The sequence below is a fragment of the Ctenopharyngodon idella genome, chromosome 10, assembly GCF_019924925.1.
Source record: "Ctenopharyngodon idella isolate HZGC_01 chromosome 10, HZGC01, whole genome shotgun sequence".
Taxonomy (NCBI): Eukaryota; Metazoa; Chordata; class Actinopteri; order Cypriniformes; family Xenocyprididae; genus Ctenopharyngodon; species Ctenopharyngodon idella.
In genome coordinates, this window is record NC_067229.1 from 38992518 (window position 1) to 39020164 (window position 27647).

Below are 27647 nucleotides of genomic sequence, written 5' to 3' on the forward strand. Positions count from 1 at the left end.
AGAGCTTGTGTTCGAGCAAGTGTAAATGTTACTGCTGTGAGAGTGTGTGCATTCATATGACACTGTGTTTATGTGTTAGAAACAACCTCTAGCCTTTAGACTAAAGGTCTGGGGAAAATATATTTGTCAGTCACCTGCTGCAGACCGAGGCTGGTCTGTGATGGTGAATACGGGCCGCCCAGGTCGTTCCGTAGCAGATTGTCACTGTGCATCTTGGTCTTGAGGCAGGTGATATATCGGTTGCAGAAGTCTTTACAGAGCTCGTTCACCTTCTCCAGCTCCAACAGGTGGATTCGCAACACCTGGATTGCCTTCACCATCTATGGGGTAATGCATTACAAGTAACTCCAGTTACATAATCAGATTACTTTTTTCAAGTAACTAGTCAAGTAACATATTAATTTTAAATTTACAACAAAATATCTGAGTTACTTTTTCAAAATAGTAGTGCAAGTTCAAAATCAGAATATTATGCAAAACTGCAATTTTGTTTTGTATATGTTAAGTAATACAAATATACTTTACGTATTTAATCTCACTTTATTAACCAATGTCCTTGCTGCTGACCTTCGATCCAATTCAACCATATGAATAAGCAAAATTGACTTTAGTTTAACAACACATTTGTGTTTCATTTATTTTTTTTTTTTATTGCTGAAGTACGAGTGTTGAACTTTCTTCTCCTACATTTGTTTGAAAGGTTTGTTTGAGCTGCGCCCTCTACTGTACAGGCATGAATTTGCATTTCCTTCAGCCTGAGGCTTATTTATTTCACTTCTGGTGTGAAATGGCCTTTAAATTTGCCAAAAATATAACTTTTATTTTGTTATTTAAAAGTAAAAAAAAAGTAACACAATGCATTACATTCCATAAAAAGTAACCAAGTAACACAATTAGTTACATTTTTAGAGAGTAACGCAATATTGTAATGCATTACTTTTAAAAGTAACTTTCCCCAACACGGCCATGTCAACACACAAAATTGATACAGGAAGCAGTTTACAAAAAAATACTCAAGCAAGTAAATAATAATCTAAGGTTTTCCTGCCACTGTTTGCCTGGTTGCATTGCTTAATGCTACAAACACTTTCGAGTTCTGCTGATACAGTTTCATTTCCAACTACCCGTTCAAATAGTCACCGCCCAAAGTCAGAACTCAAGGACGACCAAATGGGCTAAAAAATGCTTTGCCAAGGAGGAGATAAATCTGCCAATTACTGCAGCTCGTTTAATCAGGGCTCAGTGCCATCTCTCTGAGGCCAGAACGAAGCGCAGCGCGGGCGCTATAACTGTCGCGGTGAAGAGTTAGTGAACGGAAGACCCGTGTGTGACCAGTGTGTCGTAAAGCACACAGATGCAGAGTTAATTGACTGAGCAGCGCTAGTCGGACGAGCGCCCCGGTAATGATGAACAGTGACCTTTTTCTTCCTCCTTCCCTTAATTTCTAATTACTGTTAACTGTCTTGCAGGGCACAGAAGAGAAGAGATGATGAATATGAGGGGGAGAGTTAGAGGAAATGAGAACAATAGAGGGAAAAAAAAGAGCTACTGACAAGAGGTGGGCGAGTGTCATTGTGACTAATACATTTGACTTTTTATTTTCAATAAAACATTGTTTATTCCTAGTCGTTTTAATGATATTTTAAGAATCAAAGTACCTCAGAATTGAAAGAAGTATACAGTGCAAATATGCCAGCAGAGGGCAGTGCAAATGTGACATTTAGATATACAGGAAGTAAACAGGTTTTTAAGAGCAGGTAAACGGCTGAACTTGATACAAATTAAGTAACAAGAGATATGAATGGTTACCAGGTTGTCTAGTTCAGGGTCCTCGCTGAAGAAAGGCTTGTGATCCTGCTCTTGCTGGTGGACGAAGTTCTCGATGTCAACGTCAAAGCTGGCGGAGGTGATGCATTCTGATCCCTGTGTTGCTTGCTCACACTTCTCAAACAGCAACGCCAGAAGAGGGAAAAGAGGATGTCTGCAGGACACAGAAAGAGATCATATTTAATAATGTTACTGTATTTTTATAGTATTCATAATTTACTGTATCATACTTAAATTCATGCAGTCTTATGAATATAAGAGATGTCTTTCAAAAACATTTTAAAAAAATTTAATTAACTCCAAACTTTTGTCCGGTAGGTATAGTATATAATGTACATTATGCAGTAAGCAATACACCAGTATTTAATAAAATAACCAGTTAACAAGAAAATAACCAGTTTAATTGGTTCAGTCAGGATACAGCAGCTGAATATATAATCGTTGTCATCTTCATTTGATTGTAGGCATAAGCTCTGTCTAAAGGTTTCTTCTAGCAAGTTGACATTTGTCATGTTAACAGCATTAACATTTCCTGTATCATCAGAGGATGAATATGTTTGCACTGGTTTAAGCCTGCCCAGAGAGAGGCTTCTGCTGAAGAGCAGACCTAATGAAAGCTAAAATTCACTCAGCTCAGCCTCTTGAAAGCTAAGCCTAGCCTGACGTGCAGAACGCTGATTCAGTTAAAAAGAAAACAACATCACCACAACAAATGATTAAGGGTCATGCTGCAAGTCAATAAGGACAGCATATAAAAACACTGGGGATCCACTAGTTCACTAGGATCCCAAAATGAAGCATTTAGGAGATGTTTTAGTTGCCAAATTACAGAAGTGGCATTTGAAAGTGGTTTAGTTGCATTTGATGCTGTCATTGTAGTGATCCTGCATTGCATTTGTCATATAAATATATGTCACTGTTTTGGAACAATATTTCCTTTTTCTTTTCTTTTTTAGAATGTATCTTTTAATACAACAATAATCTTTTGAAAAAAAAAAAGTATGCTCACCAAGGCTGCATTTATTTGAGCAAAATACAGTAAAAATTGTAATATTATGGAATATTAATTATATTTTTAAAATATATTAAAATAGAAAAGTTACTTTAAATGTCATTTATTTCTGTGATGGCAAAACTTTCAGCATCATTTCTCCAGTCTTCAGTGTCACAGGATCCTTCAGAAAGCATTCTAATATGCCTTTTTGCTGCTCAAGAAACATTTATTAAAATATTCCACACTGTGGAAACCGTGATACTTTCCCCCCCCAGGATTCTTCAATGAAATGAAATTTCAGAAGAAAAAATATTTTGTAAATCTTTTATAACAATGTAAAAGTCACTGTTGACAAATGTGTCCTTGCTTAAAAAAATCTTACTGATCCCAAACCTTGTTTTTATATGTTTTTAGTGTACTAGTTTAATTGAGAATGTTAGGGTATAACATAACTGTGTGGTTTGGACGACTTATATTTGTGAATAAAGTAAAATTAAACAGAATTACAAGAATGGCAGTTAAAATCATAGGATCCACGAAAAAGTCAGTCGATCACTTATACGAAATTGCTGTTCAGAGAAAAATTTTGGCTATAATGAGAGACACAACACGCCCTTTGAATCATGCTTTTGAATTATTACCATCTCATCATTGTTATAGAACACCAAAAGCAATCAAAGCAAAATATAGTACAAGCAAACTTTTGTAGCAAATGCAATAGGTCTTCTGAATAAGGGGTAGGAAATGTGAATATTTTTAGCTTATGATGTTGAAGTGGATGCTGTGTATTGTTAATTGTATTGTGATTGTATGGCGAGGCCAAAGACCAATTTTCAGCCAAGGCTGAACAATAAAGTACAACTTGCTCTAGTCTGTCAACAACAAGACACATGGAAGAGTAAAAGCGCTTCGACACATCCTGTTTAAACACCTTGTTTGTGGCTAAGTACAGATTTCAGTAAGGATCCCAGTGTCAGGAAACATGTGGAAAGTTTATTTTTAGTGGTGTCACAAATAGCGTTGGAATATTACATGTTTGTTCAGAGTATTTGACTGCAGATTGTTTTGTAAATGAGGCACATTTTAATGAAGAGTTCGCAAAGAAACGAACCGGCAATGAAGCAGCCGTATTGCAACTGCATTGGATCTGATAGCAGCAATGTTGCAAACCATAAGTAAACAGTTCAATAATGCAGTAAATGATGGTTTTATATGGATAATGTTTTCAAAACACTTACCCGTGTGCAATACTGAGGTGGCATTGATACTTTTTGCTATGCAATGATGTCAGCCAATCATACCAGTGGTCGTTTACTGATAAGACAAAAATGAGCCATCCCCCTAAAAATGGATCTTTGAATAAGGGTTAAAATAATATTTTTTTCACATATTCAGTATATTCATAAGAGTCATTTGTACACGAATTGGACATCACAGCTTGTGCTGTGTTCGTGGTTGCATGCAAGAAACATGTCTTGTCCTATCCTATCCTATCCTATCCTATCCTATGCCCTGTGCGTGTATATGTATTTTTTTCCCTTGCGGAGCCTGTTTGAGAGACTGAAAGAGGCTGTGAGACTGGGTGAGGGGCCCAGGCTCCGGCTGTAACCCACCACTCTCATTTGCAGCCTTTAATAGCCGGCTATATTAGACTCTAATCTGCCTGATCCCAATTTAATGCCGCTCCCTCCAGCTGACGTGACAGGAATACTAAACAGACTCGCAGTGCTGAGCAGCGAGGCGATCTGCGCTCCCTCCGGGCTCGTCCCGCTCCCCTCCGCCGTGCCAGTCCCTCTTCCTCTCTGCCCTCCCCAGTCACAGTAAATCCTGGAGGGCATGGCTGGGTTATCTCTCCCCTTCTCTCTCTTCGCAGGCCTGGATCATAACCCGGACACAGCCCGAAAGGCCCAAAGCCAAAGGATGCTATCAATTTAGCTCTCTGAGGATTTGGCAAGTAGGCTGAGGAACAAACTACCCAGAAATTAGAGCATAAAATCGAATTGGAAAGTTAAGCCACAAGGTACAGGTTCATCCGAACACTCAGATTCCCTGGAGTGAGTCTAATAAAGCTGCATTACCTTCATTAGGAGGTTACATTTCATAACATTTATCTGCAGCAGAAACTATGTGAGTTTTTTGAACTTCAGTCAAGTCTGGAATACAAATGCGATGACGGACAAGTAGCAGCTCTTGTTCTGAACAGAACATTTCTGATTGCATTATCTCAGACGACATGCCAATCGCAGTAAAATCTTTGTTACTAAAGATGGACAGAACACTTAGAGCAGTTACTCTATAAACTAATTGCCTCGGTTGTTTCAAAGGCTAAATGAGGGTAGAAAAACTCTTAAGTGTAATCTGATCTCTCTGAGCAACTCCAGACTTTTAAATCTCTTCATCTATGCGGTCTGGATGAGGCAGTGTGCCGCAAAGTGCAGAGCTAATCGGTTAATCTTTCAAAATGTGCCGGTTAAAATGAAACACTTAATGCTATTTGTCTTTAACCTTTAGTTATCATCTCTCAACTCTTGCGGGAAAGACTGTCCGAGCTGCCATCCTTCAAACGTAAAAGTGTAGGCTCATATAGTTTAAAATAGAGGGGCCATTAGAAGGACTTTTACATTCTATGATGGGCAAACTACTGATGTACTGATGTCATTAAATACAGTAACCAAAGCCTCTTTGAATTCACTCATCAGATAATCCAGATCAAGACATGTCTGTCTTTTGCATCCTTTGCTCTTCTGGCTATAGGCATAACAACAAACGATTGTATTAGTGTTATTCACATAACAAACAAATGATTCTAATGAGCGGGTTCTTGTAATGAATGCAGTTTTGGTTCCAACTGACTTCCATTATATGGACAAAAAATACAATGGAGGTCAATGGGAACAGAAGCTGTTCTTCAAAATATCCTATTTTACGGTATGTTTTGCAGAAAAACGAGACAAACAAGTCTGGAGCAACATTTTTGGACACTTTAAGGTTTGAAAAAATAAACACACAAACTAACAAAAACAACAAACAAAAGAAAAAGCCAAATTTTAGCCACTCTGAATTTAAGACTAGATCAGATAATCCAAATCATGACATGTCTTTCTTTTGCATATTTTGTTTTCAATGGCTAAGCATAAAAACAAACTAGTGTAATTCAATTCACAAACAAATGATTTGTATGAGCAGGTTCTTATAATGAAATGAAATGAATTGGTAAAAAAGACTCACAAACTCCAAAGATGACTAATTGAATCGCTGAATCTGTCAGAGTGGAAACTGAATTACCATCTCAGTCACTGCAGTATGGCCTCAAAATAAACAGAGAACTGTGTAATTAATGTTGGTCTTAAATTATAAATGAAAAAAGTTCCAAAAACCAAACACACTAGTATCTAGTATCTAGTATCTGATTCACAAACAAATGACTCTTTTGAATAGGTGGTTAATGAAATGAATCATTAATGAAGATTCACAAACTCCAAATAATTGTGTACTTAAGATTTTGAAAAAAAAAAAACAAAACAAAAAAAGATACTAAAGAAAAAACAAACTTTAGCCACTTTTGAATGCAAAATCTCTCATCAGATAATAACAATCATGACGTGTCTTTCTTTTGCATCTTTTGCTTTTCACTGACTAAGCATAAAAACAATGATTTGTATGAGTAGGTTCTTCTAATGAAATGAATCGGTCAAAACAGACTCAGAAACTCCAGAGTTGTCTAAGGTGCATATCAGTCAGCTCCCTAGCTTCCTAGGTCATGAATCAGTATTTTGTGTACACAAATTCAGCCTTGGTAAGGACCCTGGCTCACTACATATTGGGACAGTGATTACTCTGGCGACATGACTATACAACATTGTAGAATGCCACCGCTGGTATTAATCAACAACAGGCAGGCATTTTTTTTATATTATTTGTTACGCTGTGTAAACACACTGTTCTGTTACATATCCTTACAACATTTAAGCCAAATATTAAGTATAAATGTTAACTAGATGTGTTCACTACCTGCCTAGCGATGTGTGTTTTTGCGATTGAGACAGCCCTTAAAATGGCTGACTCCCAGATCAGTGCCCTGACTACCTAACTAGGGAGCTGATTGAGACGCACCCTAATTGAGTCACTGATCTCTTCCGCTGACTCCTATGACCAGGTGCTTTAAATCAAATGAATCATTAATGAAGTCTAAAAAACTTCAGACTTTTAATAAAAAACACTACGTTTATATAATCAGATTTACAACTGTAATCCTGCTACCTTATGTTGATACAGTCATCTTACAGTATATATCACAGCGTCTGTACCTCCTCAAACATCATGAGGCACCTAAAGCTGGTAATGTGCCAAAACAGCAAGACGTTATCTGCAGTGCAGAGGTCTCAGAATGAAGGGAGCCGGGGAACTATTAACCCATAAAAGTGCCATTTACTGAGATAAGAGTCAGCAGAACTGACCCCGCGAACTGACGAATAAAATCGGATATGGCATTTTTTATTTCCATTCAACGAATAGGCTTGATGGTCTCAGCTAATGAGATACTTAAGGCTTAATCTTATTGGGCTTACCTGTTTTCGATATCAAGCTCAATATTTTAGCATAGAGGTTTCAAAGATAAAAGCCCTCGAAGATAAAAAAAAAAATAGCAAATAAATAAACCTTTTCTAAGAAACAAAAAAGCACATCAAAGCAATTTCGAGTCCAAAACTAAAGCTGGACGCATTTTCATGCTAGCTCTAGCTGCATTTGTTTTGGTATCGTGGTGGGCCACCCACGGGCTGCCGGGGAGATGGGGGTGTGCTCTCTGTGTGCTCACCCGGTATGTTTGCCATCCTAATCAGGGCGAGCCAGTGGCTGCTGGCTTTATTAAACCCAGTCTGGGGTGCCCCCACGCTGAGACCGCTCCTCGCACACACACACGTTCACATGAACACACACTCCCTCCTCCAGGCTACATGTCTGGAGCTCAACCTGTATGGGGGGCCGCGCACACACAAATATACCACTCGCCATCAGGGTTTATATGGGACTCCCACTGCTGCATTTCAATGAGTGGCGCTGCTCTTTTTCAACACTGTTTTCACCTCTCTCTCTTTCACCTGCAGGGTAAAGGGTAGCTGTGGCCTGTTGTCATACACAGCCAGGTCTTTTCATTGGACAATAGAGGTTAAATACAGAGATGTCACATAAAAGCAATCAAAGGTTTTTAACATGCTATGAAGAATACATGAGCAGCACTTACCAATGCAAAAGTTGCCATCATGATGCTAGGCTGTAACGTTTGGTTGCCAGGATGTTGCTTTATACAGCAGTTGCTAAGGTGTTCAAATTGTTTTTTAAGAGAGTTGCTATGCAGTTGGTGTTCCATTGCCAGAATGTTGCAATATCACTAAGGGGTTCTGAGTTGTTTTTAGAGTGATGTTATGCGGTTGCTAGAGTTTTTCGCATCGTTTGCCAAGACAGTGCTACTGTATGTGTTTGCAAGGCTGGTCTGGGTGGTTTGTAGGGTGTTCCTATGGGGTTGCTAGGATGTTCTGGGTAGTTTCTAGGGTGTTGCTATGGCTGGTCAGGGTGATTTGTAGGGTTTTGCTATACAGTTGCTAGGGTGTTCTGGGTAGTTTGAAAGGCTGTGGTTGCCAGGATGTTGCTATACAGTTACTAACGGCTCTGGGTAATTTTAGAGTGTTGTTATGCAGTTGCTAGGGTATTTTGAATGGTTGCTAGAGCACTGCTATTGTATGTGATTGCTGGGCTGGTCTGGGTGATTTGTAATGTGTTGCAGTGTAGTTGCTATACAGTTACTAATGGTTCTGAGTAATTTTAGAGTGTTGCTAAGGTGTTTGGAATTGCTAGTGCACTGTTATTGTATGTGGTAGCTAGGTTGCTAGAATTTGTAATGTGTTGCAATGTAGTTGCAAGGTTGTTTTGTGTGTTTTTATTATTGCTGTGATCTAGGTGGTTACCAGGGTGTTGTAACTGTATTAAGGTGGTTTCTAGTCTGTTGCTATTGTGTTCCTGGTAATTGTTAGGGCGTTGGTATGTGGTTGCCAGGGTGTTGCTATATGGTTTCTAAGGGGCTTAAAGTATTTTTGTGGTTGCTAGTGTGTTTTGCTTGGTTTCTAGGGCACTGCTACTATATGTAGCTGCTAGTATGGTCAGGGTGGATTTTTTTGACCACTGCTATGCGGTTTTCTAAGTGGTTGCCAAGTCTCTATGAAATAATGTTCAAAAGCTATAGAGATTTGTGGAGTCCTCTAACCCTGTGCAATAATATTGCCTTAGCAAGCACCGCTAACAAGTATTAGATTCATTCACAGACTTTAGTAGCTCTTGCTAACACGAACACACACGTTCAGACAGTCAGTCTGTGAAGTTCAGAACACTGTGCACCCTGGAGACACAAGACAGGATGAAACAGAATAAAACTCGACGTCTACGGTTTTAAATTGAGGAACAAAATCTTACTCGGATATAAATGTGCCCTCAGGGATTTCCTGAGATACTTTAAGTACTATTTATCATAATCTGCCAGTAACAATCTAAAAAATACATCCTTTAGCCTGACACTCATGATCAGGTCTGACTCGCCCTATGGCTTGGATAAGATGACTTACTCTGGATGGTATAGAAATCGCAGCACCATTAGTAAGAGAGCGAGAGGGTCGTTAAGATGTTGGGCACCAAATGACTGCGAGAGCTCCCCAACAGCGAATGTAAACAGAATTTATGGTGCATTACAGCGGCTGGGGAGAACTGGCTCACCATTTCCTCTCTGGCTGTCAAATTAAAAGCACTCCTGTTGGGACTGATATGCGCTGCTGCTACTGCTGGGTCTTCTAAAGCTGTTCTATAACTCTCTAATTTCCTTTTCCTTTTCTTCTTTTCTGTTTCCTATTCCCTCTTTCTCTCTCTATTTCTATCTCTCTTCCATCAGTCCATGACACTCCTGATCCACTGGAGCTCAATGAAGACAGCATGACTGTGCACCAAGAGACAGAAATCCAGTATCAATGCAAATCCACTCAGCACCCGCCAATCTGAGTCATGGCGAGAAGGGAAAGAAACACATAAACCCCATTCAGATATTTCAATACTCTAATATAAGCACACCTATGGGGGTCTGAACACTATACATAAACATAAATACTTCAAAAGATGTAGGCTGAGAGGTGTGAAGCATCAGCATACAATTCTGTACACACAAAACAGCTTTTCAAAGAAATGTTGTGTAATTTCGAAGGAATAAATATGGATTACAATGGATACAAATCATGAATATATTGATTACATTTGATTTGCTTGTAAAAGCCTAATTTATTTAGACTTTGGGTGATTTGATATTATAATTCCTGCATCGCAGGGAATGAAGGATTGAATTCCTGAAAAGAAAATGTTAAAAAGTTTGCATTTTTACCAAAAAGTTTCTTCATTAGTTTGAGTTTTAGGTTTAACTACAATTTTATTTAATTTATATAATATTTTTATTTAATTTGGTAATAAAAACTTAAAGGGTTAGTTCACACAAAATTTTACTCACCCTCAAGCCATCATAGGTGTATATGACTTTCTTCTTTCAGTCAAACACAATCAGACTTCTATTAAAAAATATTCTGGCTCTTCCAAGCTTTATAATGGGAGTGAATAGTAACTGAGATTTTGAAGCCCCAAAAAGCACATCATAAAAGTAATCCATACACCTTCAGGGGGTTAATAAAGGCCTTCTGAAGCAAAGCGATGCATTTTTGTATGAAAAATGTTTATAACTTTATAGACTAATCACTAGCTTCCGGTAACGTCAGCGGGAATTGGTCGCATACGGAAGCCAGTGATTCTAGTATATAAAGTTCTAAATATGGATATTTTTCTTACAAAAATGCATCACTTCACTTCAGAAGGCCTTTACTAACCCCCTGGAGCCGTATGGATTGCTTTTATGATGGATGGATGTGCTTTTTTGGGCTTAAAAATCTTGGTTACTATTCACTACCATTATAAAGCTTGGATATTTTTTGATATAACTCCAATTGTGTTTGACTGAAAGAAGAAAGTCATATACACCTAAGATGGGTTGAAGATGAGTAAATCATGGGATAATTTTCATTTTTGGGTGAACTAACCCTTTAATACAGCATAATGCTTTATTTTTATATACCCTTCTTGTTAAATGTCAAAAAATTATTTAGCCTATTTTGCATTTATATTTCCATTTGCTGGGTTTCTTTGTTCGGTTCACTTATGAAAATTCCAACCTGAGTTTTCTTTCCATCTCGCTTTTATCATTGTGGAATAGTGCTGAATTTTACACCCTCAGGAACTTCTTTGGATACATATTACAATTTCATCTCCTGGATTTTATTGGACCTAATTTTGGATATGTCGCAAGTACCCCACAGGAAAGAGACCCCCTGCCTCGTTTCTAATAAGAAGAGAAGGTCTCAGATGCTTTAAAAGAGAGTGCAGTAACTCGTTAAGATAATTACTGTATCGCACATTTATTCTACTGTTAATAATTAAGCAACGCACGCCAGAGCATATACTCAACAACTCAAACTCGCAATACTGGCAATTAGAGAAACGAAAGGTGCAGAAATAAACACCAACCTGCCAAATTGAATCAAAACAATACATGAGGACAAAATATAAACAAACAGCTCCCATTTTTTTCTGCACTGTTAAATGCCCATAATAGTTTTGGAGGTGAGATACATGTTGCTTTATACTCTGCATAACAAAGTTAAGGGTTGGGAAGATTTTTAATGCTCACCAATGCTGCATTTATATGATCAAAGATCAGTGGAAACAGTAATATTGTGAAATATTATTACAATTTAAAACAACGTTTTTTTATTTAAATATATTTAAAAATGTAATTTATTCCTGTGATGACAAAGCTGAATTTTCAGCATCATTACTCCAGTCCTCACTGTCACATGATCCTTCAGAAATCATTCTAATATGCTGATTTGGTTTATTATTATTAACAAATGTTGAAAACAGTTGTGCTGTTTGTGGAAACTGTTACACTTTTTCAAGATTCTTTGATGAATATACAGTTCAAAAGAACAGCATTTATTTGAAAAAAAAAATTGTTACATTGTAAATGTCTTTAATTTCATGTTTGATCAATTTACTGCATTCTTCTTGAATAAAAGTATTAATTTTTTAATTTCAAAACAAAATAATTTCACCCCAAACTTTTGAACAGTAGTATATGTAAATTTTAAATACATAAAATAAATATTTTTTGTAAATTAATTCAAATTAATGACTCTGAGCTGACAAACATGTTATCCAAAGCTACTTTATATTTATGTATACACTTTATGAGTGTTTTTTCTAAGAATCAAACCCACGACCATGACGTTGCAAGCGCCACGTTCTACCAGACTGAGTAGTAAGCTTCATTCTTACCATTCATTTGTCTAAAAATGAATCTGTAAACAGTTTTGCAGCAATCCTTTTCTCTAGTGCCTCAACATGTACACTTGTATCACATGTGATTCAACATGTACACTGTTTCTTGTCCAATAAAAATGTCTGTCCTAAAAAAGATATTCGTACATAAATTGCATTAGACACCTGACAGTACGAGATGTCAAGTCTAATACAAATTCTCTTTGGTTTCTATTTCACCTGTGCGCTTTTATTGTGCAAGGATGAGGATCAGAACAAGTTATGAGTGATGGCTCTCGGTTACGCCTTTTAATATTTACAGCACTTAAGATGTGTCATGTAGGATGAAATCAGAAATCTGTGTATGTGTGTGAGAGAAAGAAGGAGGTGGTGATATATATGCAGCGAGTGAGAAGCTGAGTATATGTGACTAAGAACGATAGGGAAGTAGGAGCAGACACTCTGTGTGTGTGTGTGTGTGTGTGTGTGTGTGTGTGTGTGTGTACGTAGTGTGAATGTAGGCTGAGTCTAGGCTTTTTTTTTTTCACACCGCCTGCAGGCCGCCTCCGGCTGGCTGCTCACATCAAAGGCAGTTTTCTCTCTCTGAGGAGCTGAGAGACTGAGCCCCAGGCCTGCCCAGGCCTTCACAGACCTGCCTTAGGGGTTAGCGTGAAACCACGGGCCGCTGCCACGCTGCCGCGAGACACCGCTAATCATAGCCAGCGCTGCAGCCGGTCGAACGAGCCCTCGCGGCTGCCTTCAGATAGGAACCCTATGATGCTACGATATGCATGCGGCTCGCAAACAGCCGCACTGTAATCAACTGGGAAGGGGAGGATTGGGAATGAGGCTTTAAGTATTTAAAGTGTCAGTGTGCCATGTATTATTTACTTCATGAATAAACAAGGAAAATATGACTTATGCAGGCGTGTTGCTATCCAAATCAAGCGTCTAGTCTGTATGCTTGTATTTAGATCAATATGTTATGAGGGTTTCAAATAGCTATAAAACTGCATTATTTATATCTGATGGAACAATGGCGTACAGGTACCTACATAATATACACTGGAAAATAAAGGAACACAAAAACTTTCATACATATATTACACATACTACCACTGAAAAGTTTAGAGATTTTATTTGTTTGTTTTAGAAAAAAGGAAAGAAAGAAAGAAATGTATTCAACATTCAGCAAGTAAAGACATTTGTAATGCTACAAATGATTTCTATTTTAAATAAATAATGTTCTTTTGAACTTTTCATTCATCAATGAATCCTGATTAATCCTAAAATATATAATGGCTTCCACAAAAATTTTAAGCAGCACAATTATTTTCAACATTCATAATTATAAGAACCAAATCAGCATATTAGGATGATTTCTGAAGGATCATGTGACACTGAAGATTGGAGTAATGATGCTGAAAATTCAGCTTTCCCATCACAGGAATAAATTACATTTTAAAATATATTGAAATAGAAAAGAGTTATTTTAAAATGTAATAATATTTCATAATATTATTGTTTTTACTGCATATTTGGTCAAATAAATGCAGCCTTGATGAGCACAAGAAACGTCTTTGAAAACATTTAAAAAATCTTACCGACCTTAAACTTTTAAAAGGCAGTGTATGTATATTTATCTATTTATTTATACTTGTCCAGTAAGCACCTAGCAGTGCCATATAGTGACCACCTGGGAAACCACATAGCAATGTCCTAGCAACCATCCAGAACATCATTGCATCATGTCGCCCATCATTGCATCATGAAAGCACTATTTCACATTTTCTTCAGAGAAAGTAAAAATCTTGATTTGCTTATAAATGATGTCCTTGAAAAGAAGTTGCACTATTGCATAACACTCACCTGTAAACGGCTCGCTTGTCTGACTCCAGTTGGGCTTGGGGGTCGAGCGTCACGCTGACTGGGGCGGCCCCTGCCGCTGAGGCGGCAGAGAGGTGGACATGCTGGGCCTTTGAGTTTTGCTGCGTAGTGCCTGTCATCTGAAAAAATAAACAATACAGAAAATCAGAATAACCGCAGATTATTCTGACCATATTACACACCATATTACACACTGACATCAATGTTTTCAGCAGACCTGCTTTTTAGCTGAATTGAACGTATTTCTATGGAAGCTTGTTTCCGCCACTAAATAAAAAAATAAAAAATGTAATTGTGACTTTTTCTCTCACAATTCTGACTTTTTTCTCACAACTGCAAGTTATAATGTCAGAACTGTGAGATATAAACTCACAATTGCAAGAAATGAAGTCAGAATTGCAAGTTATAATGTCAGAATTGTCAGATATGCTCACAATTGTGAGAAATACAGTCAGAATTGCGAGTTATAAACTCACAATTGCAGGATATAATCTCGCAATTCTGACAATTTTTTCCTCGCGATTCTAACTTCTTTTCTCAGAATTGTGAGATATAAACTCGCAATTGCGAGTCATAAAGTCCAATTCTAAGGGAAAAAAGACTGAGTTCATCTCACAATTCTGACTTTATAACTCGCAATTTTGACTTTATATCTCACAATTTTGAGTTTATATCATGCAATTCTGAGAAAAAACAGAATTGCAAGTTGTGAACTCACAATAGCGAGAAAAGAAGTCAGAATTGTGAGATAAAAAGTCGCAATTAATTCTGTATTGTACAATGCGGTATATAAATAAAGGTAACTTGACGACTTTTTTTTGTCCATTTGAAGATTGAAAATTCATCTACTAGGCTGGCATAGAATTGCTTATATAATAAATATCCATGTAGTAATGCCTTTTCATGGATAATCCAGCAATACAAATATTTTACAAATGAAAGGTATGTCATCATATTCATTTATGATTATTTTCTCTTTTATTATTTTGAACATGGACATAAACCAAAATAAGTACATTACACAACAGTTAAAAACAGTACAAAACAAAACAGTAAAGCTGCCATATAACTAACATAAAACATATAGTTCCAACTTTAAATTCAACTGTAAAAATTCAACTACAGCTTATTTCAACTATGATATTGCTTGGCAACTGAAAACAATTTCAACTTTTGTGTTCCACAAAAGAAAAAGAAAAAAATCATGCAGGTTTGGTATGTCATGACAGTGAGAAAATGATGACAATCTTCCATTTAAAAATATCAAATTATTCCTTGAAGATTAGATTTACTGTACAATGTTGAACACCAATCAGATTCTTTTTTTTTTTTTTAATCAAATAAATTCAGTTTTCTTTTCAGAATTCTTGGAATTGTTTACAGCAATTAAAAACAGCTGATAATTCCTGACAAACATAAATAAAGCTCAACAGATAAATAAAGCAGCAACCCATTCTGCTTTTACCCTGATGAGCCAAAGATGCTGTTCAACATCATCTTGCTCATGTGCATGTTATTGGTGGCTCACAGCCAAGCACTGTCGTCTTATCAGATTTAGTTTATTAACGCTTCACTTTTGTGCTTTTTTATGTGTTCCAGCGCTTTTATAGCTATAAGAGCGAAAACGTGCACGTAGTAATCTGGTTTGTTATCTTTTCCGCATTGGAGGAAAAAATGGCACACATCCAGATGAAGTTCTAGAAAAACTTGAGGCAAAAGCTAGTAAGGAAAAAAAAAAAAAAAACAGCATACATATTCAGGAAGGCACTGCCAATGTGTCTGCAGGCTCTCGGTTTGCCTATCTTGACAATGTAAGAACATTAGCGACTGCAGCATATGGTTTCATTAAAATCTGGAATCTAATTTGAGGCACTTGACCCCTAAAATTTTACGTAGGTCACCTTCTGCAGGAAAATGTTCCACCTAGTCATCAAATAAAACTCCGGCAGTCGAGGTGGGCAGAGGTCTTGCCCTCGCATTCGAAGCATTGTCAGGATGCACAAATACCCTGTTTAGGATGCATTAGTGGGAGAGAGAGTACAACTCTCCTGTTGTCTACGTTTTCTCATCTCTCCCTGTCCTGTTTTTCTCTTTTGTGATGCAGCTTTGAAAGCAAGCCCCCTCCTGTTTCCCTCCCCAGAACAAAAATGGTTTTAGGGAGGAAGCTGGAAGTCTTAATCCCAGCCTCAAATAGGAAATAAATTAGCTTCTTCACACTTAACTAGCTCTCATTTGCATGTCTCCACCAGCGTGCTGCTCTCTTTTCCCCAGCCTCTAATCCTCAGGGTGGAGGGATACAGCAGCTGGACAGGGAGAGGGGGACTCTGGGACAAAAATGCTGCTCTGTGTCCCTCTGATTACCTCAGGACAAGCACAATGAAGATTTGACATGCTAAATGTTGCACAGGACTACAGATGTACCTTTTCTGACGTCCACAATTTGAGAATTAAAACAACAAACAATCTGATTTGTTGGTCTTATCATCTCCCAGTCTAGTTAGGCAAGTTTTAATGCAGGTTTTGGTCATTTAAACAACAGCAGGGCCAGGCTGGGAGACCAGTTTAAACCAGCTTACACCAGTAAACTATCTTAGATTTTTATTTCAGTAGGGAGCTCATTCAAGGATGAGATGTATGTGCATATTTACGTAACTGGACTGGATTATGCACCTACATCTAAGGTGGGTCTACGTACTTAATTATATATTAAAATCTTTTTGTTTGTTGACTGACCTGTTGGCTCTCCTGGTACGATGGTGGTGGGACGCTCTGTGTGGCCATCATGGTCAATGCTGGTGCTGGGGACACATGTTGCATCATGGGATAGCTTCACATGGAGACCCTGAAGGAAACAACAGTGACATAAAGGATTACTGAGAGTGTTGCTGTATGACCAAATTCGTATCTACTGGCATATTAATCAAAAGGAAAATAACTTATAAAATAACAATAAAAATATATATATATAAAATCGTGGCAAAAATGACTAAAATAATTCTCAAAGAGACAACAATTATAAATAAGTAAATAAATGCTTTACTCAAGTTATTTACTGAAACAATTCCAGGACTCACCACTAGGTGCTGCTGTACTTAACCTGACAAACAAACGTTGATACAATGTTGGAAGAAATTAATATGTTGAGTTGTTTTTAAACTAAACTAAACAGAACTAAACTAACAACTAAAAATCATTTTGAGGGATTAAATCGAGATCTGCATACAAACATTATTTGTCTTATGGACTACAAACCTATAGGCAGAAAATGTACATTATAAAATACCTAGAGTGTCCATTTAATGCAACTCTGTACACAAAAGATTATAGAAATGCATAATATACTATATATGAATAATGGTACTGAATCCAATAAGGCATTAGCAGTGTTGGGAGAAGTTACTTTTAAAAGTAATGCATTACAATATTGCAGTACTCCCTAAAAAAGTAACTAATTGCATTAGTTACTTTTTATGAAAAGTAATGCATTACTTTTTCTCACCTGTGCTTGGCTTGCTTGTTTGTTTTTAATAACAACAAAAAAGTTATATTTTTGGCAAATGTTTTTCGGCCCTTTCACACTAAAAGTTAAATGAAAAAGCCTCAAGCTGAAGGAAATGCATATTTACACCTGTACAGTAGAGGGCGCAGCTCAAACAAACCTATCAGCTGTGCTACCATTCTGGATTAAAGAAGAATAGGATACAGGAGAAGGAAGTTCAACACTCTTATTTCTAAATCTAATCTAAAGTATTTTTTGCTTATTAGTATGGTTGAATTAGATCATTGAAGGTCAGCAGCAAAGACACTGGATAATAAAGTGAGATTAAATACATAAAGTGTATTTGTGTAATGTAATATCATTAATTATTACAGGTTTGTGTAAAATTTTGAGATTGCATTTCACTGTTTTTATTTATTTTGAGGAATATGTTTTTGTGCAAGTGAGATGAGTAAATGCATGTTCACATTTAGTCTAGAACTACAATAACCATGTTTACACACAGCGCACACAACACTTCTGCACTATATTTCTTTAAACTTGGGGACAAGAGAGATTATTTGAAAAAGTAACTTAGATATGTTGTTGTAAATTGAAAAAGTAATGCATTACTTTACTAGTTACTTTAAAAAGTAATCTGATTACGTAACTCAAGCTACTTGTAATGCGTTACCCCCAACACTGGGCATTAGTAACAAGTTTGAGCAAGACTTACAATCTAACACAATCTAAGTTTGCAGTATGTCTGTCCAGAAAACAAAATAAGCACCTTGAGGTGCGGGTACATGATGAGTTAGTGTTTTACTAAGATAAACATGACAACCCCAGCAGGCCAATCAGGGGCTCATTAGCTCTGTTGTCAGAAGAGTAATTGACACTGGGCAAGGGAAGGCCAGACCCCGGGGATGGTGCACTGTGGGAAACCTTGACTACAGATAATTGGCCCCATGTTACCACACATGGACCCCCGAACCCCGTTTCTTAGTCAAGTTTTATCAAGTATCACACAAATGTTCTTTACTCTTTCTGCTCCATGTTAACTTGCCTGTACCAATAATTCAGGAGGTTTTCATTCGCTCACATTTTGAAATGTCATATTTTAAACTTTTAGCGTTTAAACAAAACAAAACACCCAAAAAGTTTTCTATTTTTTTTTTTTAATTTTTTGAATAAACAAATACATAAGCAAGCATAACTGCAACCCTAGCTTTCTTATTTCTTTTCAAGTTATATATAGCAAGTCTTTTACCATAAACATCTTTGAATGTTGGATATTGATTTTAACATGTCTAAATGCATTCAAAATAAGATTTAGTTCCACCCAAACACATGAAGATGCCATAAGCATATGAAAGTATATTCAGTGTTAAACTTTTTAAACTAGTCAGTGTTGAGTCTTTTGTTGTATTTTAATTACAGAACCTTATGAAATCACACCCAAATCATTAAAATGATCATTTCAGACAGTTTGACCCCACCAATTCAGTCTTCAGTCCACCATTGAGCTCCAGGCATTTAGTAGCAGCCCACATGTAAGAAGCAAAAGCTAACAATCGCGAAGAATACTAAAAATACATAAGCAATCATATATAATTACTCTGAAAGAACAGTACAATCACATCTGCCGAGTTAATGTGGGTGGGACCTCTGCTCCGTACGGTAATTACACGAGACATAAATCACTCATTTAAAACGTGACCTATAAAGTTCTTTCTGAGCTTTAGTAATAGTCATTTTCTCTCTTGAGAACATTTTTAGCTCCATCTATATCTTAACAGCTTGAAATCTTAAAGGCACAGAATCCTGTTTAAATGAGCACATATGCATCATTTCCAATTGACTGCATCAAAGTTTGCAGCAATAACAATTCTGTGGACAGCAAAACAAGAGGACTGTCAAGCGGATTGTGGGAAAATCAAGGAGACAGAGAGCAGAATACAGTACAGAAGCCAAGTCTGTCAGACAGGATGTAACCTTCCTCAGACAGCAGACAGACAACAGTTCGTGCAGGAAAACAGGAAAGATCGTTTTTTTCCTCACAGCTCATCTTCAGGTTGGCAGGAGCATGTGGAAAATGGTAGAAGGGGCCAAGGCAAAACAAGCAGCTATTTTAAGGAGATCACACACACACAGTCACACACTATAGGTTTTAGGTTGTCATGATCATAAACACCATCAGCACTCGGACCATTTCGTGTTGGACTTCGTGGAAACGTGAGGAATTTTCCAAGCACAAATTAGATTCTAGCTTGCCGTTGCATATTTTATGAAGCTCGTCCAAATCATACAAATTGAGAACGTTGTGTGTGTGTGATTTGTATACTGATTACACACCACGCTTGTGTTCTCATTCCAAGTGCTATCAGCCGAAAGGCATCTTCACTGTTATCTCGCCTCATTTTAATTGCAAATTTTGTGAGCGAGTTGGTAATTAAATGGAAAATTGCACATTAATTGATGAGACTAAAGATAAAGCAATTCCAATTATTGCACGGTATTTTAAGGGGGCCTCTCAAGTCTTGGTCCCTGGAGTGGCGTGGTACCCACCGCAGCATCATAATAATAATGCATACACGCCGTGTACACTAGGTAACAGCTCTATCCACAAACCTGTGTTTACAGACATGGACACACATACGCATACTTTATAATGAGCAAAGAAACCTCCGAAGTCTCGGCGGGCAAAGGGCGTGTAGTGATTAAGCCTTCCGGCTTGCTCTTTTAAAATACATCATCACACCTTCTGACTTAACATACTGGGTATTGGTTTCAATGCATCGGTCAATACAAACACATCGATCTGTTCATTGATATACAGTCAGAAATTCTTCCCCTCTCATACACCCGATTGTCTAAACAACTACGTATACGTCAGGACATGCACTTTTAGCCTGTGTGCAGTAAGGCGGTACACATAAAGCAATAAGAAAGATCAGGATGTTACTCTGTCTAAACACAATTTGTAGTGTCAAAAATGCAATTTTATTATTTCTCGGGCCAAAAGAGAAAATAGGAAAAAATGTAAACTGAAGCATAAAAAAATAAAATAAATTATAGTAATAATAATAATAATAATAATAATAATAACAAATTAATTTCAATACAAAAAAAATATTCTGTAAAATATTAACCAAAATAGGTTGCATTTAGATACTTTTCTAGAGAAAATCAAACGACTAAATGAAAAGACCACTGAAGCAACTATTGTTAAAACTTTGAACGCAATTGCAAATTATGTTTATGCATTTGGTCTGTAAAATTTTTTGATGTTTTTTAAAAAAGAGAAGTCTCTTATGCTTATGAAATCTGCATTTAATCAATACAGCAAAAACAGTAATGTTGTGAAATATTATAACTTATTGTTTTCTATTTTAATATATTTTAAAATGTAATTTAGTTTTGTGAAGGCAAAGCTGAATTTTCAGCAGCAATAACATAATTCCAGTCTTCAAGTCTTAACTCATCATTTTTGATCAATTTGATGCATCCTTGTGGAATATAAATATTAATTTCTTAACAAAAAATCTTACTGACACCAAACTTTTAAATAATCATGTATGTTTAGGTTGTATACACTCATAAGCAAAAAAAAAAAAATTGGACCAAGCCTACAATGGTTAAATACTAATCTTATAATTGTCTTAACCAAAAATTAGCAAAATTAGGAAATTAGCAAAATTTAAGCAAATGCTCTACTTAAAAAGCCATTACTGTCTCAGAAAAACATCAAAGACAGAATGAAGTTTTTGGCAGGCTATGGGAAGTTGTGTGTGGAGTGATGAATCATAACGAAACACGAGTTGCATGGTGATGCTTCAGAGCGAAGTCTTTGAAAATCTTCTGAGAAATATAATAATAAATGCATCTCTACCACAGTGAAGCATGGAGGAAGAGGTGTCATTGTGTGGGGAGCCTTTTAAGATACTAGTATTGGTGAGCTACTTTACTGTGAAAAGTCATTTAATGTTTGGGTGTACAGGAGAATATTGCAGAATGGCTTGCTTCCCACAAATGAAAAGTTGTTATCTAAAGAGGAATGATCAGATGTTATTTTTTCAACAAGAAAACGCTCCTGCCCAAATTGCAAAGATAACCAAGAAGTGGCTTGAGGCTCATGTTTTGGCCTGGTCAGAGTCTAGATTTGAACCATAGACTGTTAAAAAAAAAAAAAAAAAAAAAAAAGGATGATGCACCTTCACTCTCTACCATTCTAGAAAAGTGAAGCCGCCAATGTCCATATATGGCACCGACATCTTGGAACCGAGTCTGCGCAGTAGTGAACTCGGAGCCTGTCAAACCTGTTTTTAAAACTGTTAAAACTACAAACTGTTTTTATAGCTTCAAATAGCTAACTAAACCCAAACTTATTTAAAATACAAACACTTGAATTTACATCAGCATGATAAAAACTACCTAAAATGACAGAAACCATCTTTGGAAAAAAATTATTTGAAGTTTAATTTGATGATTTAGTTTGTCTCACGTCACATTCGATTACATGGAGAGGGCGGGGTTTATGAGCTATAGTGCATCCAGCCACCTGTGGGGTGATCAAAACCTTTTGGCTTCACTTTTCAGGACTTGTGCGGCACACTTGATTTTAACCCTATAGTAAATATTTGGTCTCACATTAAACTCAAACCAACTGGGAAACATTTTTCAACTACTCATAAACTGTTTGAAGCCATTAACATTGAGTGGAACAACACTGACTCTTCTTCCTGTAAAAAGCTGTCTGCAAGTTGGGGAAGGCTATTCCATGCTAAGTTACTTTATCTACAGTATTCGAGCTAATTTCCTGACCAGTGATTTGAGATTAAAATGGTTAAGACCATTAAAAGACCACTAAATATTTTGGCATTTTTGGCTTGGCCCTTTTTTGCCCATGAAGTGTGTGTATTAGCACATTCATAAAGAGTGTTTTTCCATTAAATAATGCATTAAATGTTGTAAAAGCCTGGACAGAATTGCAGTGACATTAATTTAAAGAGAACGTAGTGTAAATTACTATACTATACTATTTATATAACTATAAAATTATAATATGAATACAATTTATACCTATTCCGTAGAAAATAATTTGAAATTAGAATTTAATTTTTTAATGAAATATATTTTCAAAAGTGCATCAAAAAGGATGCATCAAAAAAGACTAAATAAAATTAGCTTTTAAAAGAACAACATTCTTAATAAGACAGAAATTAAACAGAACAAAGTTAATTGCCATAAATTCTAGGAAGTTTTTAAATTACAGTGTTTCATGAGAAATGTGCAATTGTAAGTCACATATACAATGCAGCAGCCTGTAACTTCATAATTACAGCTGGCAGGGAGAGCGTTTTAAAGGCTGGGGAAATGGAAAGTAAAGTGGGGATGTATTGAACATGTCTGGTGTGTGTCTGGGAAAAATGGAGAGTTCGAATGTTAGCCCTCTTCCCATCGATACTGCTTCACCAGACCCCTCACCCACAATCATTTGACTGTTTGATCAGTCGATAATTAACACAGCCACCTGACGGAAAGCTGCAACTGACGAGGCTAATAGAACAATGTCGGCGAGGTTGTTTAGTAATGACAAAGCCTGCATGCTAATTTGTGAACTGAAAGTATATACTGAAATGAAGACATCACAGCAGTATTGGGACACTATCATGTCACTGTCACAAACTCTTTGTTTGTTGTATAAAACTTAAACTTTATAGTATGTACTGTATATATTAACATTAATAATTCATTACTTAACCTTAACGTTTTACTTAACAGAGTTTTATCTGAATTTTGTCGTGGCATCTAGCCCAACATCTGCAACTACTCTTGCTATCAGCTACAAACAAATGGCAGAGAATGGCCATGTATTGAATCTCTCAGTCCGGGACATGCATCCTTGTGCACAATGCCGAAGGATCAAAGATGTGTGACTTCCTCTTAGTTAGAAACATCCTTTGTGGACGGGCCGTGGAGCACTCAGCATGTGAGCCGGTGCAGAGAAAGAGCAGCAGGTTTTTTCCCCGTTAAACAGAAACAGGTGAGCTCTGAAGTACGGGAGGAAGTGGTTCATGGTTTATAGACCTCATTCATCATCATCCACATAGTCTCCCCTTGCATCTCACAGCTAGCCCTCACATCTGGGAAGAGGGTGTTTTATATATCTGTTTACCAGGCAAGCTGGCAGACTGAAGATCCAACAGACCTTCACTTTCTCTTGAGATACTTCCAACGTGGCACGCCACTGGACGTTGTTTTCGAAAACTGAAAACAACTACATAAATCGTTTCATTTATAGGTGAAGTGTGTTTTTGTGCCACTGGTGTTACAAATCAAATATTCATGGCCTCAGTACACTGCCCCAGGATAAAGTTTACAAAGTTATTTTAGTCATAGTTGTTGTCTTTTGACGAAACTAACCTTTAAATGTAACCGTGTATTTCGGTGTGTCATATTCATCCATTTTAATCAGATTTACTAAATTGGCAACTAATTTTAGTCCACAAAAACAACATTTAATTCATTTACAATGTGTTATTCTGACCAGCACATAATATAGCTCAGAAGTTTTGGGTTGGTAAGATGTTATAATGTTGCTCAACAAGAGTGCAATTATTTGATCAAAAATAGAGAAAACAGTGAAAACTGAAATGTGAAATATTATTACAATTTGATGGCAAAGCTAAATTACTCTAGTCTCTAGTGTCACATGATCCTTCTAATTTGTTCATTTGTTCAATCATACTGTTTTTAGGATTATATGATGAACAGAAAGTTCAAAAGAACTGCATTTATTTGAATAGAAACCATTTGTAACATTATAAATGTCTTTACTGTCACTTTTGATCTATTTAATTCACCCATGTTGAACTGACCCCAAATTTTGAACTCTAGTGTAACTTTGTGACTATGATTGGACTATGTGAATCAATCATATTCTTTCATGTTAACATTCGAAGTTGAAAGTTAAAGGGTTAGTTCACCCAAAAATGAAAATAATGTCACCCTCATGTCGTTCTACACCTGTAAAGACCTTCGTTCATCTTCAAAACACAAATTAAGATATTTTTGATGAAATCTGATGGCTCAGTGAGGCCTCTATTGCCAGCAATGTCACCGAACCTCTCAATATCCATAAAGGTACTCAAAACATATTTAAAACAGTTCATGTGAGTACAGTGGTTCTACTTTAATATTATAAAGCGACAAAAATACTTTTTGTGCCAAAAAAACAAAAACAAAAAAAACTACTTTTCAACAATATCTAATGATGGCCGATTTCAAAACACTGCTTCAAAGCTTTACCAAGGTCTTACAGGTGTAGAACGACATGAGGGTGAGTAATAAATTACATAATTTTCATTTTTGGGTTAACCCCTTTAACACAGAACAGTGCTATTTTTTCCTGTAATATTTTTGCTAACAGTATTTCTGAATTAAAATTGTAATTATTGTCAATTATCATTGACAAAAGCGAACATTTTCATTAGTAATTTTGTCAATCAAAGCGAGAGCCCCGCCCCAACCCACACCATTGGTTGAATCAATGTTGCTGTTGTTGGGCAGATCGGGCTCAAACAAACAATGTTTTGAAAACACTGCAGTGTTTATACTTCTTGGGGGAATCAACCTGTGAATGACTTTCTTGTAGTTGTCTCTGCATATTAAGTTGGGATATAAAGTATTTAACCATTAAAAAATGGCGCACTACAGCTGTAAAATGAATGATTAGTATGAATCAACAGTGAAAGCCTTCATTGTAAACTCCAGTACTGTCCTCTGCGCCTAACCTGAGGAATTGTTGATCTTCAAAGCAAGCGTGTGCTGGTGCCAAAAGTGTATCTGATTGTGATTTTCCTGGCTCCTTTTCTATGTATCCTGTGCGGAAGTTTGTCAGTCACAGATGCTGCAGGGAATGCAATGAATAATTTTAAACAGTGCGCGTGTGTCACTAATGCCCAAATATCATGAATCTTAATGTCCTGAGTCAGGGCTTCTCCAAAGTAAATATATAAAACCGGCCCACCTGAATACATTTGCTACATTAGAGGTCCTTCCGTGGGCAGATTTGCAATGCATTCTGAGCGTGTGCAAGTGCGCGCTGGGAGAGGAAAAGGACGGAGATATGAGGTTTGATTAATGAAGAAGGGAAAAGGGCAGTGTGTCGGAGCAGAACCCCAGTGCAGGGACGGAAAACTCCGGACCAGGTTCTCAGGCCACACACACACGAATTTAGACGTACAAACATACACCCAATAGGGCTATACACCTTCAGGCAACATGCTGCTATTGCATATACACACACACACACACACACACACAAAAGTGTAAAACAGCTTGGGAGACTCAGCGTCCCAGCACTGCTCATTAACCTGTAGGAACCACAGGTGGAGGATTAATCTCTGATATTCATGAGCTCAAATCTCTCTCTGTGTGTGTCTCTCGATCACATACATGTTCAAATTATGGCTTTCCATTTGGTTTAAAGAGTTCCAATGTTGTTTTGGACACCATTGATTTACATTATATGAAAAAAAAAAAAAAATCTAATACAGTTCTTTTTTCTCTCTTCAGTTTTCACTGTCTGCTATTTTTAATGGAATGGAAGGTCAAATCCAGCACATTGCATACAGTATACAGTATTCCACACAGTGTGCACTGCTTGTACACCTGGAAATTTTGCAAAATTTAAAAGGTTATGCAGAGAAATTCTCAGAGAAAATTTGCATTCTGTGATTATATGTATGTGACTGTATGCGATTTGGAACACACCCTTTGTGTCAGAATCTTCATTCACCATTCATCCAATCTATCTGCAATTTCACTTCCCTTTGTATTTATGCTAATGATTGTTTGGATATGGTAGATCTAGAAATAATTCCAAAGTGTCCTGCTTTTTAAAATTAGATTAAAGTCTTTGCTGAAATGGGTGTTGCGGAAACTTACTGTGTGGTAAAATTTTGCTATTCCCAGAGGCCTGATGGTTCGCATGCAAATGACCTCATTAGCATAGCTAAAAGCTTTTATTATAATTAGCATTTTCTCAATAGACTGCACAAGTACAGAAAGAATGGAACCTAAAAGAATCACAATTGCATTTTCATTCCAGATTTATAAAACATAGACATTACTTTTGTGCAACTTTATCGAGAGTTTAGATGAACAATATGATGGAAACCTGCATTAACTGTGGCCTGAATCAGTCTAATTCTGATGATACTGTATGGAACCACAAAGGATATCCTTTGGCTTATTTTCAATACACTTCCTGGCTAGCGGCTAAGATAAAGGAGAGGTGTGCACGTACAACACGTAGACCAGTTTTACTGTATGACAAGCTGAGAGGGCAAAAAGCTAATAGCACTCTTTTGAAAAGAATTCAATACTGCTTGACTCCAGCCATTAAATGTGATAACATGGCAATCTTTACAAAATGGACCAAAAGCTTCATTTAAAATGCCCTTAGATCATTCTAACTTTTAAGTGCCTTGTGTGGGCGTGTGTATAATTCTGTCACCGTGTTGCAACGCCACAGAACGCAATCGCATCTTGATGTCATTAGCGCACACAAGTAGTTCCTGGCGATGACACGCCATGGTTACGTTTCCTCACTGCGCTGATAAAAATCGGAATATTGAAGGCTGGAATTCCGCCGAAATTGGAACACCTGAGCTCATAGAGAGTGAAGGTAATCTTCAAGAGCTTGCTATCAAATCGGTTTGGTCGCTCTCATGTTGAGCAGAGATACGGGTAAGGGGACAGTGTGTGCGTTATCTTGCTTTCCCAATCTGCAGGGCTGTTTAAATAGATACCTCCTAATCTTACCACGAGGCAACCAGCTCTGTCGCTCGGTGAGACTTTGGGTAGATGCGGCAAAAACCAGAGAACCCATCTGTGATAAATGTGTTGAGAGATCAGAAAGCAGTCTGCGTTAATACATCATTCTACAGAAGTCATTTCAGTGGATGCTTGTTGAGTGATTCTTTGACCGATGGAAACGGTGGCCACTTATGCCCATTTTTAACCCATTTAGCACGTCATCCATCAATTTCCACTCAGTTG

The 27647-nt window shown here is 37.0% G+C and overlaps 1 protein-coding gene across 10 annotated transcripts in view; it reads right to left on the reverse strand.

Moving 5' to 3' along the window:
- Positions 1-27647, reverse strand: part of pknox2 (pbx/knotted 1 homeobox 2) — a 99023-nt gene that overhangs the window by 17438 nt on the left and 53938 nt on the right. For all 10 annotated transcript variants that reach the window (XM_051908705.1, XM_051908700.1, XM_051908693.1 and 7 more), the window contains 4 exons: positions 16835-16943; positions 14084-14220; positions 1810-1981; positions 135-320 (listed from right to left, as the gene is read on the reverse strand). In XM_051908705.1, coding sequence (XP_051764665.1) covers positions 135-320; positions 1810-1981; positions 14084-14220; positions 16835-16921 — 582 coding nt within the window. In that variant the 5' untranslated portion in view covers positions 16922-16943. The remainder of the gene's footprint in view (positions 1-134; positions 321-1809; positions 1982-14083; positions 14221-16834; positions 16944-27647) is intronic.